The sequence below is a fragment of the Cebus imitator genome, unplaced genomic scaffold, assembly GCF_001604975.1.
Source record: "Cebus imitator isolate Cc_AM_T3 unplaced genomic scaffold, Cebus_imitator-1.0 Scaffold6, whole genome shotgun sequence".
NCBI lineage: Eukaryota > Metazoa > Chordata > Mammalia > Primates > Cebidae > Cebus > Cebus imitator.
The window spans coordinates 6,676,547-6,694,476 of NW_016107321.1; the positions used below are offsets into that span (position 1 = coordinate 6,676,547).

Consider the following 17,930-nt stretch of genomic DNA (forward strand, 5'->3'; position numbering starts at 1 on the left):
AAAAAAAAAAAAAAAAAAAAAAAATCTCATATCTCTAAGAGAAATAAGAAACAAATAACCATCATTATTAACTGCAATAACTATCTAATCTATTCTATGAAAGGAACATATTTTGTCAGTAAAAAAATTCACAATATTCTATAATCTTTTACCAATTAAATGCATTTTCTCATTTTTCCCTTTTATGAGAAATTAAGGACACATCAGTAGATATGACTTGTCTAGTATACTTTGTGTAATTTCCCCTTTTGGGCTACGTCTTGGAATTGCTTCAGTGAATTATAATGGTTTTCGGTTTTTTCTTTTTGATGGTGAGAATTCCATCACCTGGCCTCTAGAGCCCTTTCTGTAGGCTGACCTTCTCTATCCTTTTAAAATCTATTCCCAAAGTGCCTGGAAGGTACCTTGGTTTTTTGACAAGATATCTCTGGCTCTTTTTGTTTCTTCTTGCCCTACAAGATTCACTTGCTTCTCCAAGGAGATCTGATTCTTCTTACAGGAAAAGATTAGAGTCCAAAACCCAGGCACAAGTTGTGCATAATAGTTCTACATGAAGGTAGAGCTGGTGGACCCTGGGGCTTCTGGACACCCAAGTAACAGAGCAGAACCTTTTCTTAAAAGGCTTTAAATTTATGGTAATATTTCCAATTCAACTAGTTTTCTTTATAATCCATATACCATAAACCCTTTAAAACTATACAGTTCATTGGGTTCTAATATACTCACAGAGTTATACAATAATTACTGCAATCTAATTCCAGAATATTTTCACCATCTCCCAAGGAAACCCTGTAACCATTAGCAGTCACTACCCATTCCCCTCTCCAGCCCCTGGTAACCACCAATCTATTTTTTCTATGGATTGGCCTCTTCTGGACATTTCATATAAATGGAATCATCCAGTGTGTGGCCTTTTGTGTCTGACTTCTTTCACTTAGCGTAATGTTTTCAAGGCTCCACCACATTGTGGCATGTCAGTGCTTCATTCCTTTTTATGGCCAAGTAATATTCCATTGTATGTCTATGCCTCATTTTATTTATCTGTTCATCAGTGATGGACATTTGGGTCATTCCTATTGTTTGACTATTATGTATGAATAATACTTCTATGAACATTCTATTGTTTGGCTATTATGTATGAATAAAATACATAAAAAAGCAAAGCATTTTTCCTACTTTCTCACACCACTTAACACTTCTGATGCCAGATGCGTGGAGGGTTTTTCTTTACACGCTCAGCAGTTTTCCATCAGACACCAGCTTGGTGTCCTTTAATTTAATTCATTTCTGACACTATCTACTTAGAGATGGTGTCAAAGCCCATAGGTTAAGGGCTGTGTCCCACAGAACTACACCCCACTTCGGATTCCAGTTGCAAGTTCCAAGTGGTGAACTGTGCCTCTGATCAACCAGCCATAAACCGGGAGTGCCTATGACCCTCTCAATGGGTCTGATTACTCATAGAATTCAGGAAAACACCTTGCTTACCCATTTATTATGAAGGATATGACAGAGGATGGGGATGGACAGCAGATGGAAGAGATGCGTAGAGCAGGCTATGTGGGAAGGGACGCTGAGTCTTCATGCCCCTCCGGGTGCACCACCCTCTGGACATCTCCACGTGTTCAGCTGTCCAGAAGCTTTCCAAACCCTGTCCTTTTGGGTTGTCAAGGTTTTAATCAGTTGGCATGATTGATTAAATCATTGACCTTTGGTGATCACCTCAACCTTCAGCCCCTCTGTCCTCCCCAGAGGTTGGTGAGTAGGGCAGAAAGTTCCTACTCTCTAATCATGCCTTAGTCTTTCTGGTGACCAGCCCTCTTCTTGAAACTATTGAGGGGCCCTGCAGCCACCAGTCATCTCATTAGCATACAAAAGATACTCATCAGTCTGGAGAGAACCAGGGGTAGAGACCAAATATATATTTCTTATTAGATCTCAATATCAGCATTCATGTGCATGTCTTTGTGTGGCTGTATGTTTTTAGTCCTCTTGAGTATATACCTAAGAGTGGGATTTCTGGGTCATATAGTAACTCTGTGTAACTTTTTGAGTAACTTTCAAATGTTTTCCACAGAGACTTTACCATTTTACATTCCCACCAGCAATATATGTCATTGTCCATCTTTTATTTTAGCCATCCCATTGTATGTGAAGTAGTTTCCTCATTCTGATTTTGATTTGCATTTTCCTAATGCTTAATGATACTGAGCATCTTTCCACGTGCTGTTGGCACATATATCTTCTTCGGAGAAATGTCTATTCAAATCCTTGGCCCAATTTTTTTTTAACTAGTGTTTTTGTTTTTGAAATAAGGTCTCACGGTGTTGCCCAGGCTGAAATGTAGTAGCTATTCACAGGCAAAATCATAACATGCACTACAGCTTTAAACTCCAGGGCTCAAGCAATCCTCCCGCCTTAGCCTTCTGAGTAGCTGGGGCTACATGTGTGAGCCACCATGGCTCCCTTTGCTCATTTTAACATTGGCTTACTTGTCCTTTTGAAGCATCTTTCACGTTGTAGCACCCAATTAAAAAATTTTTTTGTTTTTGAATTTTAAGAGTTTCTGATATATTCTAGATACAAATCTCTTATTAGATGTACTGAATAGTAAGAGTTGAAATTTTTTCTTGTTGAATTGTAAGAGTTCTTTATGTTGTTGAATTGTAAGAACTCTTTATATTGTTGAATTGTAAGAACTCTTTCTATATTCTGGATACAAATCTCTTATTAGATATGTAATTTGCAGATATTTCTCCCATTCTGTGGGTTGTCTTTTCACTTTCTTGATAAGTAACCTCTGAACCCCAAATGTTTTTAATTTTCATGAAGTCTGGACAGGCATGGTAACTTATGCCAGTAATCCCAGCACTTTGGGAGGATGAGTTGGGACGATCACTTGAGCCCAGGAGTTTGAGACCAGCCTGGGCAACATAGCAAGACTGTCTCTCCAAAGAACAAAAACAATAGCTGGGGCCAGGTGTGGTGGCTCATGCCTATAATCCCAGTACTTTGGGATGCCGAGGGGAGTGGATCACGAGGTCTGGAGTTCAAGACCAGACTGGCCAACGTGGTGAAACCCCATCTCTACTAAAAAATACAAAAATTAGCTGGGCATCGTGGCTCGTTCCTGTAATCCCAGCCACTTGGGAGGCTGAGGTAGGAGAATTGCTTGAACCGGGACCCTGGAGGTGGAGGTTGCAGTGAGCTGAGATCGCACCACTGCACTCCAGCCTGGGCTACAGAGCGAGACTCCATCTCAACGACAACAACAACAAAAACATTAGCCAGTTGTGGGATGTGTGCCTGTGGTCCCAGCTTCTCAGGAGGCTAAGACAGGAGGATCACTTGAGCCCAGGAATTCAAGGCTGCAGTGAGCAGTAATTGTGCCACTGCACTCCAGCTTGGGCAACAGAACAAGTCTCTGTCTCTGAAAAAAAAATTAAAAAATAAAAAACATTTTTGATGAAGTCCAATTTATACATTTTCTTCTTTTGTTGTTTGTGCTGTTGGTGTCAAATCTAGGAAACTATGGGGCTTTCATGCCAAGTAATTTCTTATCTAAATCTATATTCTTTTTTTTTTTTTTTGAGACGGAGTTTCGCTCTTGTTACCCAGGCTGGAGTGCAATGGCGCGATCTCGGCTCACCGCAACCTCCGTCTCCTGGGTTCAGGCAGTTCTCCTTTCTCAGCCTCCTGAGTAGCTGGGATTACAGGCACGTGCCACCATACCCAGCTAATTTTTTGTATTTTTAGTAGAGACGGGGTTTCACCATGTTGACCAGGATGGTCTCGATCTCTTGATCTCGTGATCCACCAGCCTCGGCCTCCCAAAGTGCTGGGGTTACAGGCTTGAGCCACCGTGCCCGGCCAATCTATATTCTTCCTGTCTCTATTCTCATGCCCTGCTTTTCACCTCAGGGAACCGCATCAATTTCAGCAGGCCTGTCTAACATCTGATAGTTTCAGCTTGGTGGGACCAAGCTATTTACAGACAGAGTCTTGTGGACTTGGGTGCTTCCCTGTATTCTGCCGTAGTGTCTCCCACTCCCATCACTAACTTCTCTCCTGCACCCCCATGCTGGGCTCCTGGGACCTGGCCTGATATTACTATTCAGTTAATATTCCTCCACCTTCTATATGTTCTGTAACCTTACGTTTTGCCAAGTGAAGAGAGGGAAAGTGGTTTAATACACCATGCCACTTTTATTTTTTTGAGACGGATTCTCGCTCTGTTGTCCAGGTTGGAGTGCAGTGATGTGATCTCAGCTCACTACTACCTCCGCCTCCTGAGTTCAAGCAATTATCCTGCCTCAGCCTCCTGAGTAGCTGGGACTACAGGCATGTGCTACCACACTGGGATAATTGTTTTGTATTTTTAGTAGAGATGGGGTTTCACTGTGTTGGTCAGGCTGGTCTTGAACTCCTGACCTCAGGTAATCTCTCCTTGGCCTCACACAGTGTTGGGATTACAGGCGTGAGCCACTGCGCCCAGCCCCACTATACTGCTTCTTTGCACAGAATTCTTGGCCTCAGCCAGTAGTTTAAAGAGTTACATGGTTTAAATTGGCCTTGTGCATATGTACGTGTGTGTTCATAGTTAATGCATCATGTGTTTGTGTGTTTTAATATTCACCACTTTCAAGAGGCCCTGGTTCTTCTGACAACTTCTCCAGCTCCCTCCCCTTCCCATTTTAAAGATCTTCCCCTAACCAAAGTTTTTCTGAAAAAATAATTCGTAGTATGACCTTTTTTTCTTTTGAGATGAGGGTCTTACTCTGTCACCCAGGTTGTAGTACAGTGGCACGATCTCGGCTCACTATAACCTCTGCCTTCTGGGCTCAGTGATTCTCTCACCTCAGCATCACAGGTAGCTGGGACTACAGGCATGCACCACCACATATGGCTAATTTTATTTTTTTATTTTTGGTAGAGACAGGGTTTCGCCATGTTGCCCAGGCTGGTCTCAAACTCCTGGGCTGAAGAGATCCATCTGCCTCAGCCTTCCAGAGTGCTAGTATAACAGACAGGAGACACTGTGCCCAGCCCCTGTGACCCTTTAAATGCATTCTCTTTACACTATTCCAATTCACTATATTTAGGAACCATAGATCACACTGGAAATGATGAAACTGACATTTGAAACATTTCCTTTCTACTTGGGCAGATCGCAGACACATACAGATTCATCCTTTAAGTAAATACGTTGTTTTTAGTATTTTTTTTTAAATGAATGCTTTATGTTTCATGAAGTACCTTTGTTTTTCCTCTTGAAAGGCACTAGTTTCACTTTGATTTGAGTCCCTGTTCTTTAAAAAAAAAAAAGTAGCATATCTTTAATGAATTTAACATTTAAGTAAATATTTAATTTTAATTCTAAAGTCTCATCTCTTCAGGCCAGTAAGCACTCCTTTTTAGTTATTCTTTTTTTCTGAGATGGAGGCTTGCTCTGTCATCCACGCTGGAGTGCAGTGGTGCAATCTCGGCTCCCTGAAACCTCCACCTCCTAGGTTCAAGCGATTCTCCTGCCTCAGCCTCCCGAGTAGCTGGGACTACAGGTGCACACCACCGCTCCCAGCTAATTTGTGTATTTTTAGTAGAGATGGGGTTTTACCATGTTGACCAGGATGGTCTCGATATCCTGACCTCGTGATCTGCCCACCTCGACCTCCCTAAGTGCAAGATTACAGGCGTGAGCCGCTGCACCTGGGCTATGACAGCTTTTTTGTTTTTAAAAAATCTATTCCAGGATCTAGTCTAGTATTAAGCATTGCATGTGAGTCTTGTGTATTTGGTCTCTTTTTTCCTGAAAATTGTTTCAGCCTTTCTCTGTCCTTGTGACATTGACATTTTTGAAGAGTACAAAGCAGTGGTTTGTAAAAAGCCCCTCAGTTTAGTTTGTCTCATGCTTCCTCGTGATTAAATTCGTGTGTACATTTATTACAGGAATACAATAGAGATTTTGTATCCTTCCCAGTGTGTCATACCTGGAAGCACGTCAATTTGTAGGAGGAGGAGATACTTTGATTTTAGGAGACTGTCCTGTTGCTCTTCAGACTTTCAGCCAGTAGTTTTATTTAATAATGGCCTTTTAATGAATCTTGCCTGAATAACAGTTATTGCTAGGTGCTTGCAAAATGCTGAGATTTTCCCCCTAATTATATTATTCCTTACTCACTTATCTAGTACTCTTCCGTAAGGAAAGCTTTCTTTTTCCTCCTATTTCTTCTTTCTGCCTTACTTTCTAATCCAAATGGGATCATGCATGGGTGTTTTTATTCCATACATTATAATCTATTACTATCCTATTCATACTGATGTTCAGATCGTCCCAGGTTTGGCTGTGGGAGCCCCTGCCGGTTGTCTCCCATGTCTTTTGGAAATGGTTTCATTCATTATTTTTGGAGCACTTGCTTATTTTCTGGTATTAGAGAATGTTCATCTTAACCTTTCCCTGTTCTAGCCCTAGAATCAGCTGATTTTTTTTAAGCAGCTTTGGTTTCTTTTAGGGCTAATAGTATTTAGTAAACAAGTTCTGGGCTAGGTCAGCTCATTGCTGCTGTCATTGCTTTTAGGCCTTCAGTGGGTAGAGCTGGGGAAAGAGGCAGCTTCATATGGTTCCATTCAATGTATACATTTTTTAGTGACAGAGCAGTGGGAATACTATTGCTGCTTCGCTTAATAAGAACATTGAACTGTGAATTAGTCTGCCCAAATATTGATCTCAAATCATTATTGCTGGGGAATACTGGAAAGCTGTACAGATTTGAGCTCACTAGTATGAGAATGTGCAACTTCACTGTTTGGTGACAGTTGGCCTTGAAAGAAATAATGAATATAACTGTGTTTTCAGATAGCTGAAAAATGAGAAGTGATATGAAAATACCTGTGCTTTTCCTTGCTAACAGAATCATAGGTACTGCTAGAGTTACTGTGGTTTATTGTCTGTGTTCATAACCGAATACTATGCACAATTTCAGTCAGAGGTTAGGAAAAAACAAAGATAATTTTTTTCCATCCAAATTTACATCCTACTTGCCTTGAATCGTACTTACCCAATACCCCTCAGGACCCTTGTTAAAAACTCCTGCTTTAGAATAAACATCATTTTAAAGCCCAGTTAGTTTGCACAAATCACAGAACTCTAAGGTTGTACCTTTTTATGAAGAAACACCAGACATTAGCTCTTAAATATTACTGTTACCTTTTAGTTTTTCTACCTACTGTTTTTTTTGTTTTGTTTTGTTTTGTTTTTTTGTATTTTTTTGAGACAAGGTCTCACTCTGTTGCCCATGCTGGAGTGTACTGGCATGATCATGGCTTACTGCAGCTTTGACCTCCCAGGCTAGGTGATCCTCCCACCACAGCCTCCTGGGTAGCTGGGACAGCAGGCGTGCACCACCATCCCCAGCTAATTTTTCATAGAGATGGGGTTTCACTGTATTGGCCAGGCTGGTTTTGAACTCCTGGGCTCAAGCAATCCACTTGCCTTGGCCTCCTAAATTGCTGGGATTACAGGCGTGAGCCACCGCATTCAGCCTGTACTTACTCTTTATCATTGTTTTTAATATTGTCATTCTCTCTAGCCTTTTCTATATACATTTCTTTAATCCTTAGGAAATTATTTTTTTGTTGCACTCATAGAATTTGATGTGTAGTGTTTCTTAAGTCTTTATAAATGTATTTAGTCTTGTCATATCTTAATTCAGTATAAAGCAGCAGTAAGTATGTATATTTATTTTTACATGGGTTTAGAATATAATCCATACCACCATACTGTGAGTTTGTTCCTTTGTATTCATTCCTTTTTGCTTGTACTTCTTACTGCCACAAAATCTACTGATTCATAAGTAACAAGCTTTACTGACAATGAGAATGAAATGGGAATTGCACTCTACATCACACTGCCAAAATGGCCAAGACAATGAAAGTCCTAAATCATTTTTCTTTGCATTCTCCTCTGTCTGTCCTTGGGGTATTTAGAGTAGAAATAGATCGGATAATTCAAGGGTACAAGCTGGGAAGAGGGGTTTGGAGGAGCCAGGATGTGGTGGTAAATCTTCAGGAAAAAATTCCTATCCTCTGACAGAGTTCACCAATCCACTATTTACCATTATCTCTGCCAGAGAAGGATGACTTTTCATGACTTAGCCATATCTCAATCCTCAATTATATAATGTGACTCTCTGAGATCCAATCATGTTTAAATTTAGAAAAACAATATATATGAGAAGAAGGCATGAATAAAAAGTATAGAGTGGCCAAAATTTATTTTTAGTTGGTTTACTGAACCATGGACCTTATAAATTAAAGTGCAGAACTTTATGGATTATATTTTCTATAGAAAACACTGGGCTATATATTACTATGTACATTTTTGAGCCATTACTTTATAGTTGTCCTCTTTTGCCAGCAGGTGGGCCATAAGCAAGCAGTTATAACCCCTAGCTCAAAAGTGAAACACTTCCAAAGCGCCTACAGCAATGCAGCAATACATCGTCTTTCCATCCCTTCCGTCTCTCCTATGCCAACACACACACACACACACACACACACACACACACACACTCACACACTGTTCTGTACCTTTTTCTCACTTAAGGATTATTGTGGAGATTGGTATGTATCAATGTAAGAAGAGACAAAATTTTTCAGACTTGCATAGCATTCCATTGTACAACTGTACCATGATTGATTTAACCCTCATTGATGAATATTAGCTGGTTTTCAGTCTTTATTATTATACAAACAATGCGACAGTGAGCAGACTTGCATTCTATCACTTTCCCTATGTGTGAGCATCTCTGTAGGATCAGTTATTAAAGGGCGTGTGCACTTGTGATCTTGATCGCCAGTGCCAGGTTGTCCTCCATAGATGTCGTGCCATTGATATCACTAGCAGCAGGGTGCTGTGTCTGCCTGTCTCCCTAGAACCTCGTCTGTCCAATAGATGACAAATGTAGTTTCTCAGTGCCCTTCCAATGTACATGCTCCTGATTAAGCAGTGTTGAGCGTTGTTTATGTATATTTATAAAATAAATATATAAACAAATATATAATTGTATATTTATTTTATATATAATGAATTATATTTAGGGATATGCCTTTAAAATTAAAAATATAAATAATTTACATAGCACATATAATTTACATATCATATAACATATAATTTATAAATATAAAAATATATAGTATAATGTATAATATATACTATATAATATATAAAAATATAAATACATATATATAATTTATAATATATTTTTATATATTTTAGAGGCATTATGTTTATTTTCCTAAGGACTTTATGACTGTTGCTTGTATTTCTATAATAGTATTGGTATTTTTTGTTACTGACTTGGAGGAGCATATTGCATATTAGTGACATTAGCTGTTGATCTGTGATAAGAGTTGAAATAGAAATGTTTGTTCTATTTTATTCTTTATGTTTTAATACCTGTTAGAAATAGTCCCCACTACTCTTTTGTTTTGTATTTTTGTAATGATTTTTGTTTATTCTTCCATATGAACTTGAATTGAATTTCAACTTGAGAAGGATTAAGCTCTGTGATCATTGTCATCATGATCTTTCTTTTTAACTTGTCCAATAATGCTTATATCTTTTGAATTGTATTGATTATTAGACTTTAAGTAGGCTATTAGCAGAATCTGGACAATAATAGACTGTACTGACTACTGGGGGCTGAAAGAGATGACACTAGAACATTCTGGGCTTTTCTTACTTGTTAAAGAATTGTATATTAGTCTTCATACTTTCAGACAAAAGGTCACAGAGGAGAGACTTGAGGAGGACACAGAGGTCATGCTCTTCTCGAAATAGTTCCCTATGTTTTCTATTCTGATAAGCCACAGCTTGCATAAAGTTCCTTTAAAGTTTCCAATATATTTTGAGTCCCTACACATTAGTATTTTCTAATACCATATATTAGTACAGAGATTTTTTTGTCAAACAAAAATATTAGTCAATATTTTTTCAGTAAAACTTTAAATTATTTTAATTTCAGGGTGGTTTATGGTGTTTTGGAGGAAATGGACTTCCTTATGCTGAAAGTTTTGGAGAAGTTCCTTCAGCAACAGTGGAAATGTTCTGTTTAGAAGCTATAGTAAAACATTCTGAGGTAATTTACATTTTCAAAATGTAGTTTATTTTCTATGATTGGATTGAAATAATGTATAGATTGATTCTTGCAAGGGCAGTAATCATCATTTATTATAAAAGGAGAAAAGCTTTTCACTTGTTTTTAAATTTCTGCTTTCCTCCAGTTTTAATTGTTAGAATAATCTTGATTAGCACCAATAAATGAGATTCAGTTTTGCTAAGTATTTCTAAAAATTTATTTAATTTTAATTGCATAGAAAGAAAGTAGCCCATTATCTAAATGTGGCATTCACCTTTGAGGTATGCTGTCTTCTGCTGCTTTTCTGAGATCATTTTTACATAATATTTTCAGATAATTTCCATTAAAACAACTGCCAAAGATGTGACAAGATAAAAGAAAAAACAGTCCAGGTGTGGTGACTCACGCCTGTAATCCCAGCACTTTGAGAGACTGAGGTGGATGGATCACCTGAGGTCAGGAGTTTGAGACGAGCCTGGCCAACATGGTGAAACTCTGTCTCTACTAAAAATACAAAAATTAGCCGGGCGTGGTGGCACACACCTGTAATTCCAGCTGCTTGAGAAGCTGAGGCAGGAGAATTGCTTGAACCCCAGTGGCAGAGGTTGCTGTGAGCCGAGATTGCGCCTCTGTACTACGGCTTGGGTGACAAAGCGAGATTCTGTCTCAAAAAAAAAAAAAAAAAAAAAAAGGAATGAGAGAACGGAAGAAAGAAAGAAAAAGAGGCAATTGCATGCAAAAAAAAAAAAAAAAAAAAAAAAAAACCCAAAAAGACAAAAACAAAAAACCAAGGAAATACTAGATGACCATACTCTTGAACTATAACTACCAAGGAAAAAGCAACAAACCTTGTAGTGCTCATAATGCAGAAACATCACTCAGGAAATGTGTTTAAAAATAGTAACATTTTTCCACTCACTTGTATCAAGTTTAATGTAGTAGATTTTGCATTTGTAGCCAGCCCCTGGTGAGGTGAATGCAAGTGATCCATCCCACATCAAGAGAAGCACCATCCTTGAGATTCTCAACTGTCAGTTTTGGGACACATTAGACATGGCTTAAAAGACATAAAGGTGTGAGTTTAGACTAGAAAGTCATCTTTAGTTCTTACCCATGAAATTAGGAACCGAGCACAAAGCAGAGGGAATACTGTGTTGTACAGAAGAGACTTGGGAAAACGTGCTCGGGTGTGGTGTCTCCCAAGCTGTTCTTTCTGAAGCAATAGCTGCATCTTCAGTAAAAAGGGCAGTGCATGGAATATAATACTTACCTTTCCAGAAATCTCTGAAATTACTGCAGGTATCATTTGATATATAGTATATCTAAAAGGCATATATTTTAAAGTACTTAAAATGTGTTATAATTTAATAAAAATCCAGAAAATGAAAATTGCTGTTTGTGCATATGGTATCATGTCCTTGGGTAAAGCTAGTGATGGGAAGAGGCAAGGCTGTACCTACTGACGTTAGAAAGACCGACTTCTTGGTCACTTCTCTTCCCTTAATATGCATGTTTTCCTTTTCTTTTGCCTGTTTTCTCCATTAAAACTTCAAATCCCTTTTTATTTTTACTTGATCTTTCTAGCTCTCTCTTTTTTTTAATTATATTTTAAGTTCTGGGTTACTGTGCAGAATGTGCAGGTTTGTTACATAGGTATATACGTGCCATGGTGGTTTGCTGCATCCATCACCCCGTCATCTACATTAGGTATTTCTCCTAATGCTATCCCTCCCCTAGCCCTCCGCCCTCTGATGGGTCCTGGTGTGTGATGTTCCCCTCCCTGTGTCCATGTATTCTTATTGTTCAACACCCACTTATGAGTGAGAACATGTGGTGTTTAGTTTTCTGTTCTTGTGTCAGTTTGCTGAGAATGATGGTTTCCAGCTTTATCCATGTCCCTGCAAAGGACATGAATTCATCCTTTTTTATGGCTGCAGAGTATTCCATGGTGTATTTGTGCCACATTTTCCTTATCTAGTCTATCACTGATGGGCATTTGGGTTGGTTCCAAGTCTTTGCTGTTGTAAATAATGCTGCAATAAACATATGTGTACATGTGTCTTTCATTTATGTATTGTGCCAGATATCCACACACTGTGATAAAATCGAAGCAAATGGAGGCCTGCAACTACTTCAAAGGCTATACCGACTTCACAAGGACTGCCCTAAAGTACAGAGAAATATAATGCGTATCATTGGAAATATGGCTTTGAATGAACATCTTCATTCTTCTATAGTTCGCTCAGGTAACAGCTTTATATACTGAGTATTTTTTCCTTTGTTCTTCTACCTCTACCCCTCATGATATGTTCATTTTTCAATAGACAAAGCTCTGCTTAGGGTTAGTTATGGGTCCTTAGAACATGTTATTTTGGTGGAGGCAAGGAATTGCTTGAGATTGTAGATAATCTAAGCCTAAGACAATCAGTGTTGTAGGTGATCATAGGAGAGCACGTTTGCCATGATGTTCATCCAATTGTTTATGTAATTTTTTTTTGAGAGTCTCACTGTGTTACTGAAGCTAGCGTGCAGTGGTGTGATCATAGCTCACTATAGCCTTGACTCTTGGGCTCAAGGGATTGTCGCATTTCAGCCTCCCAAGTAGCTGGGACTACAGGCATGTGCCATTGTGAATGGCTAATTTGAAAAACTTTTTATAGAGATGGGATCCCACTTTGTTACCCAGGCTGGTCTCAAACTCCTGGGCTCAAGTGATCCCACTGCCTTGGCCTCCCATAGTGTTGAGATTACAGATGTGAGCCACTATGCCCAGCCTGTAATTTTTGATGTGATTTGGTTAAGTAAGAGGCATAGTCAGACTAAAAGAGATTCATTATATGATTAATGATTTTCCCCCTTGCAAGTAATAAACCAGCTGTGGGGAGATACTTAAGACCAAGCAGATATCCTGCTTTCTATCCTCTGACAGTTCCTGCCCAATCTAGTCTTTACCTTAATGGTTTCAGAATGAGCTCCAGCACACCCTCTGCATTTACTTTACAGCATTTGACATTCTACTGGAAGCAAGAGCCCTTCTCTCCCCCTCCTCCCTCCCTCCATTTCCTCTCTCCCTTCTATGGATGGGTACATAAATTCCTGTTTTTAATAGTTTATAATTTATTGCTGAACTTAATAATTTGGTGCCAAATTGTTCCAGCTTTGACTAATGGGAGCCCCAAGCAAACTGGCCCATGTCCTTTATGATATGCCCACGTTATTTTGGGGAGGCATTTCTTATTTTCTGGTATAGCAAGATATTTTGGCTCATTTCTCTGAAGAAATCGCTATCCTTTTAGTGGAGAATGATTCTTAGAGACCAAAGTCTAAATGATAGGAGTGCATATTGCTCCTGGGGTGTCTTTGCTTCTTGTCTCTTTCAGTAGAAAGAGCTGGATAATACATATACATATAATTCAGATATACATACACACACAGATGTACATGTGTATATGTGTATATATATATGTGTGTGCTGTGGGATGGAGGGTACACTTTCAAAACTTACTAATGTAATTATTGATATTGTTTGGTTATGTTCATTTTGCTCTTTGCTTTCTCTTTGTCCCCCTTTTTCTGCGTTTTCTAACTTTTCTTATATTATTTGAGTGTTTGTTTTTAAATTCTGTTCTTTCTCCTCTTTTGGCTTTTTATGTTTGTGTTTTTTAATGGTTGTATCCTTAACTAACAGTCTACTTTGAATTAAGATTATACCATTTCATATGATGTAAGATCCTTACAACCCCATAATTCAGTTCACATCCCCTGCCATTCTTTATTTATTTATTTATTTATTTTGAGATGGAGTCTTGCTCATCACCCAGGCTGGAGTGCAGTGGCACAATCTTGGCTCACTGCAACCTCCACCTTCGGGGTTCACGTGATTCTCTTGCCTCAGCCTCCTGAGTAGCTGGGGCTACAGGAGTGTGCCACCACACCCGGCTAATTTTAGTATTTTTGGTAGAGACAGGGTTTCATCATGTTGGCCAGGCTGGTCTCGAACTCCTGACCTCATGATCACCTGCCTTGGCCTCCTAAAGTGCTGGGATTTACAGGTGTCAGCCACCACACCCAGCCATCCCCTGCCATTCTTTGTGGCATTGTTGTAATATATTTTACTCTTATTTATGACTTCACAATACATTATCGTTATTATTATTTTTTGAGACAGGGTTTTGCTGTATTGCTCAGTCTGTCCTCATACTCCTACTCTCAAGCAATCCTTCTACTTTAGTCTCACGAGTAGCTGGGACTATATGTTTGGGCAACTGTGCCTGGTTACATTGTTGTGATTTTTGTTTTAATGGTTGTCTTAGTTCATTTTGTGCTGCTATAACCTGAGGCTGTATGCCGGAGGCTGGGTAATTTATAAAGAACAAATTTATTGTCTCTCAGTTCTGGAGGCTGGGAAGTTCAAGATCAAGGTTCTGACCATTGGTGTCTTGTGAGGGCCTTATTGCTTTATCGTCATATGGCAGAAGACTAAAGGGCAAGCTAGCTTTCATGCTACAGGAGGCCTCTTTTTTTTTTTAATTTAAAAATTTTGAATTTAAGATTTTATGTACGTGATAGTTGTTCATATTTATGGGGATGTACATGTAGTGATATTTTGATACAAGCATACAATAATGTGCAATGATCAAGTCAGGGCAATTGAGATAGCATTCACTTAAAACATGAAGCCTCTTTTATAAGGGCTTAATTCTATTAATGTGGGAGGAACACTGATGGCCCAATTACCTCTTAAAGGCTCACCTTTTCATACTGTGACATTGGCAACACTTGAATTTTGGAGGGAACACATTGAAACTGTAGGAACAGCCATGTGACATTTAAAGAATATAAGAAAGCAAAAATCTATTTTATTTGTGTATTTATAATCTCCAGTGCACTGCCTTTTTTTCTGTATGTATGAATTTACATCTGATAATATTTCACTTCAGCCTAAAGACTTTCCTTTAGTATTTCTTGTGTATTGGGTCTGCTGGCAACAAATTCTCTCACCTCATTATTTGAAAATGTCTTTAATTTATCTTTATTTTATATCTGGGAAAAGATATCTTCCCTGGATAAAGAATTCTTTGTTGACCATATATATATGTATATGTGTATGTGTATATATACATATATATATAATTATATAAATGTACATACATATGTACATATATATATATATATATATATATATTTTTTTTTTTTTTCCTCTGTCAGCATTTCTAAAATGTCATTCCACTCTCTCCTGGAATCCATTGTCTGATAAGAAGTCTCTTTAGATTCCCACTTCTGTTCTTTTATATATAATGTCTTTTTTCTCTGGCTTCTTTTAAGATCTTTCTGTAGGATTTCTGACTCTGAAATGCCCAGGCATTTCATGTCATATTTATCCTGCTTGGGGTCCCCTGAACTGAGAGAATTAACATATGCATTACCTCATACATATCATTTTTTGTGGTGAGAACATTTAAAATCTATTCTCTCAGCAATTTTCAGTAATACAATATATTATATTGATGAGTTGATGTTTTTGATCAAATGTGGAAACTTTCCTGCCAGTATATCCTCCAGGATTTATTCTTTTGTCCTTTTATCTTCTTTTTTTGGAATTTCAGTTATGTATATTAGACCTCTTTATTCTGTTTGGCAGGTTATTGGGACTCTATTCATTATGTTTCGGTTTTTTCCTCTGTGCTTTACTTTGTATTATTTCTGTTGACCTAGCTACAGGTTCATTGATGAAACGGAGACTAAAGGATTCAAAGCAGGACAAAGACCTGATCAAATCAGTATCTTATTATAGAAAAAAAAAATCACTCTTCTCTGAAACCTGGCTCTACCCCAACTCTTCAGTCTTCTTGGTTGGCTTCAACATCTCCTGGATAGCCCACTCACCCGCCGGCCTCAATTCCATGACCTTGTCATCTTCATTGACTTCCTGCTCTGCTCCTGAGTTGTCGGGTACTCTACTCATAAGTCATACATTGAACCTCATCACTGCCTGAAACCACTTCACCTAAAAATCAGCCCTGAGCACATCCTTCTTTCATTCAAGCTTGTTTTTGCATCTACCCCATAAGGAGTGGTTTCCTTTTCTACTGAAGTCTTCTATCCATAGACCCCTTTATCCTTTCCCAATCCATCACTCTTTTTATTCTTTAATTCCTCCCTGAACCCAGCTTATATTCCATGGTCTGTTATTTCAGTAACATTTTGCCAGTACCCACAACTCCCTTTCCCTTCAATCCTGTTAGCAGTCTCTTGGTCAAGACCTTGATGAAACCTACTGGCTGCTTACTCTGTGTCTGAACCTGGAATCATTGCAGACTGATTTTCACCATGCTTATAAGATCACAAATTAAAGAACCTTCAGTATTGTTCAGAAATTATGCTTCTCCAATCAACATGACTTAACATTCTTAGCAGTGACTATTGTAAACTTTCCCCATGTTCCTTAAACCTTCCACATATTCCTTTCTCTCAGAGGATGACTTCTCCTCCTACTTTACTCAGACAATTGAAGCCCTAAAATAATTTTCTCACTAACAAAAACCAAACCCTGTTCTTTCCTTTTCTTGATAATAGGAAAAGAGACACCTCTTTTATAAGGCCTCCAGCCATGTTTGGGTCTGTCTTCTTTCACAGTCTCAGGAATATATACTTTTTTCTTGTCTTACGGTCAGCTAGCTGCTCCCTCTTAGCTGGACCCTCTGATCACATACATTGGAGGAAGATACGAAAAACATAAACTACATCCCCTGTAACATCCCCTCCTCCCTATTATAGCTAAACTTCTGAGAGTTACCCACCTCTACCTTCTTTTTGCTTAGCCTTCAAAGAAGGGCATTACTTCTTAATACTCCAGTTTGAATTCTGCTACCTTGCCCTGTTTGTTTGTTTCTCTTTAGGCATCCAGTGTCTTTTCCTGTTTTTATATATTTTGTATCAATCTTAGTATCAGATCTGCAAATTTTTGCCTTCAGATTTACAAAAGTTGGAAACAGCCTAAATGTCTGCCAATAGGAATGAATAATGGTTAAACAATGGCAAACTCATGTGACACAATACTATAGTTTAAAAGGAATGAAGTTGATATATATGGAGAGCTCTTCAAGACACATTGCTGCAGTACAGTCACAACAGTAGTGTGATTCCATATAGAGCTACATTTTTTTTTTTTTGAGACCTCACTGCAACCTCCACCTTCCAGGTTCAAGCAATTCTCATGCCTCAGCCTCCTGAGTAGCTGGGATTATAGGCGCCCACCACCACACCTGGCTAATTTTTATAATTTTAGTAGAGATGGGGTTTCACCATGTTGGCCAGGCTGGTCTTGAACTCCTGCCCTCAAGTGATCCACCTGCCTTGGCCTCCCAAAGTGTTGGGATTACGGGCATGAGCCATCACACCCAGCCCATTGTATATGTTTAAGTTATAGGTATATGACTATAATTTTCAAAAGGGTGTCCACCAAACTTCTAGCTTTCATTACTCTGAGGATGTAAATGGAGTTGGGAAATGATGAGAGTACTAAAGCAAGACTTTCATCATTAGATGCTGCTTTCAGTTATTTCATTATTTTTTACAGTTAACATGTACAGACAGATATTGCTTAACAGTGGAGAAACATTCTGAGATATGTATTGTTAGGCAGTTTTGTCACTGTGCAAACATCAGAGAGTGCACTTGCACAAACGTAGACAGTAGAGCCTACTCCACACCTAGGCTGGGTGGGACAGCCTATTGCTCCTAGGCTACAAACTGTACACACGTGATTGTGTGTACAGTACACTGTAGGCAGTT

General features: G+C 38.7%; 1 protein-coding gene across 8 annotated transcripts in view; it reads left to right on the forward strand.

Moving 5' to 3' along the window:
• The window catches only part of SERAC1 (serine active site containing 1), a 57,585-nt gene that overhangs the window by 28,412 nt on the left and 11,243 nt on the right, over positions 1–17,930 (forward strand). For 7 of the 8 annotated variants that reach the window (XM_037741892.1, XM_017538489.2, XM_017538530.2 and 4 more), the window contains 2 exons: positions 10,023–10,136; positions 12,220–12,382. In XM_037741892.1, coding sequence (XP_037597820.1) covers positions 10,023–10,136; positions 12,220–12,382 — 277 coding nt within the window. The remainder of the gene's footprint in view (positions 1–10,022; positions 10,137–12,219; positions 12,383–17,930) is intronic. The other variant, XM_037741903.1, reaches the window with a different exon arrangement.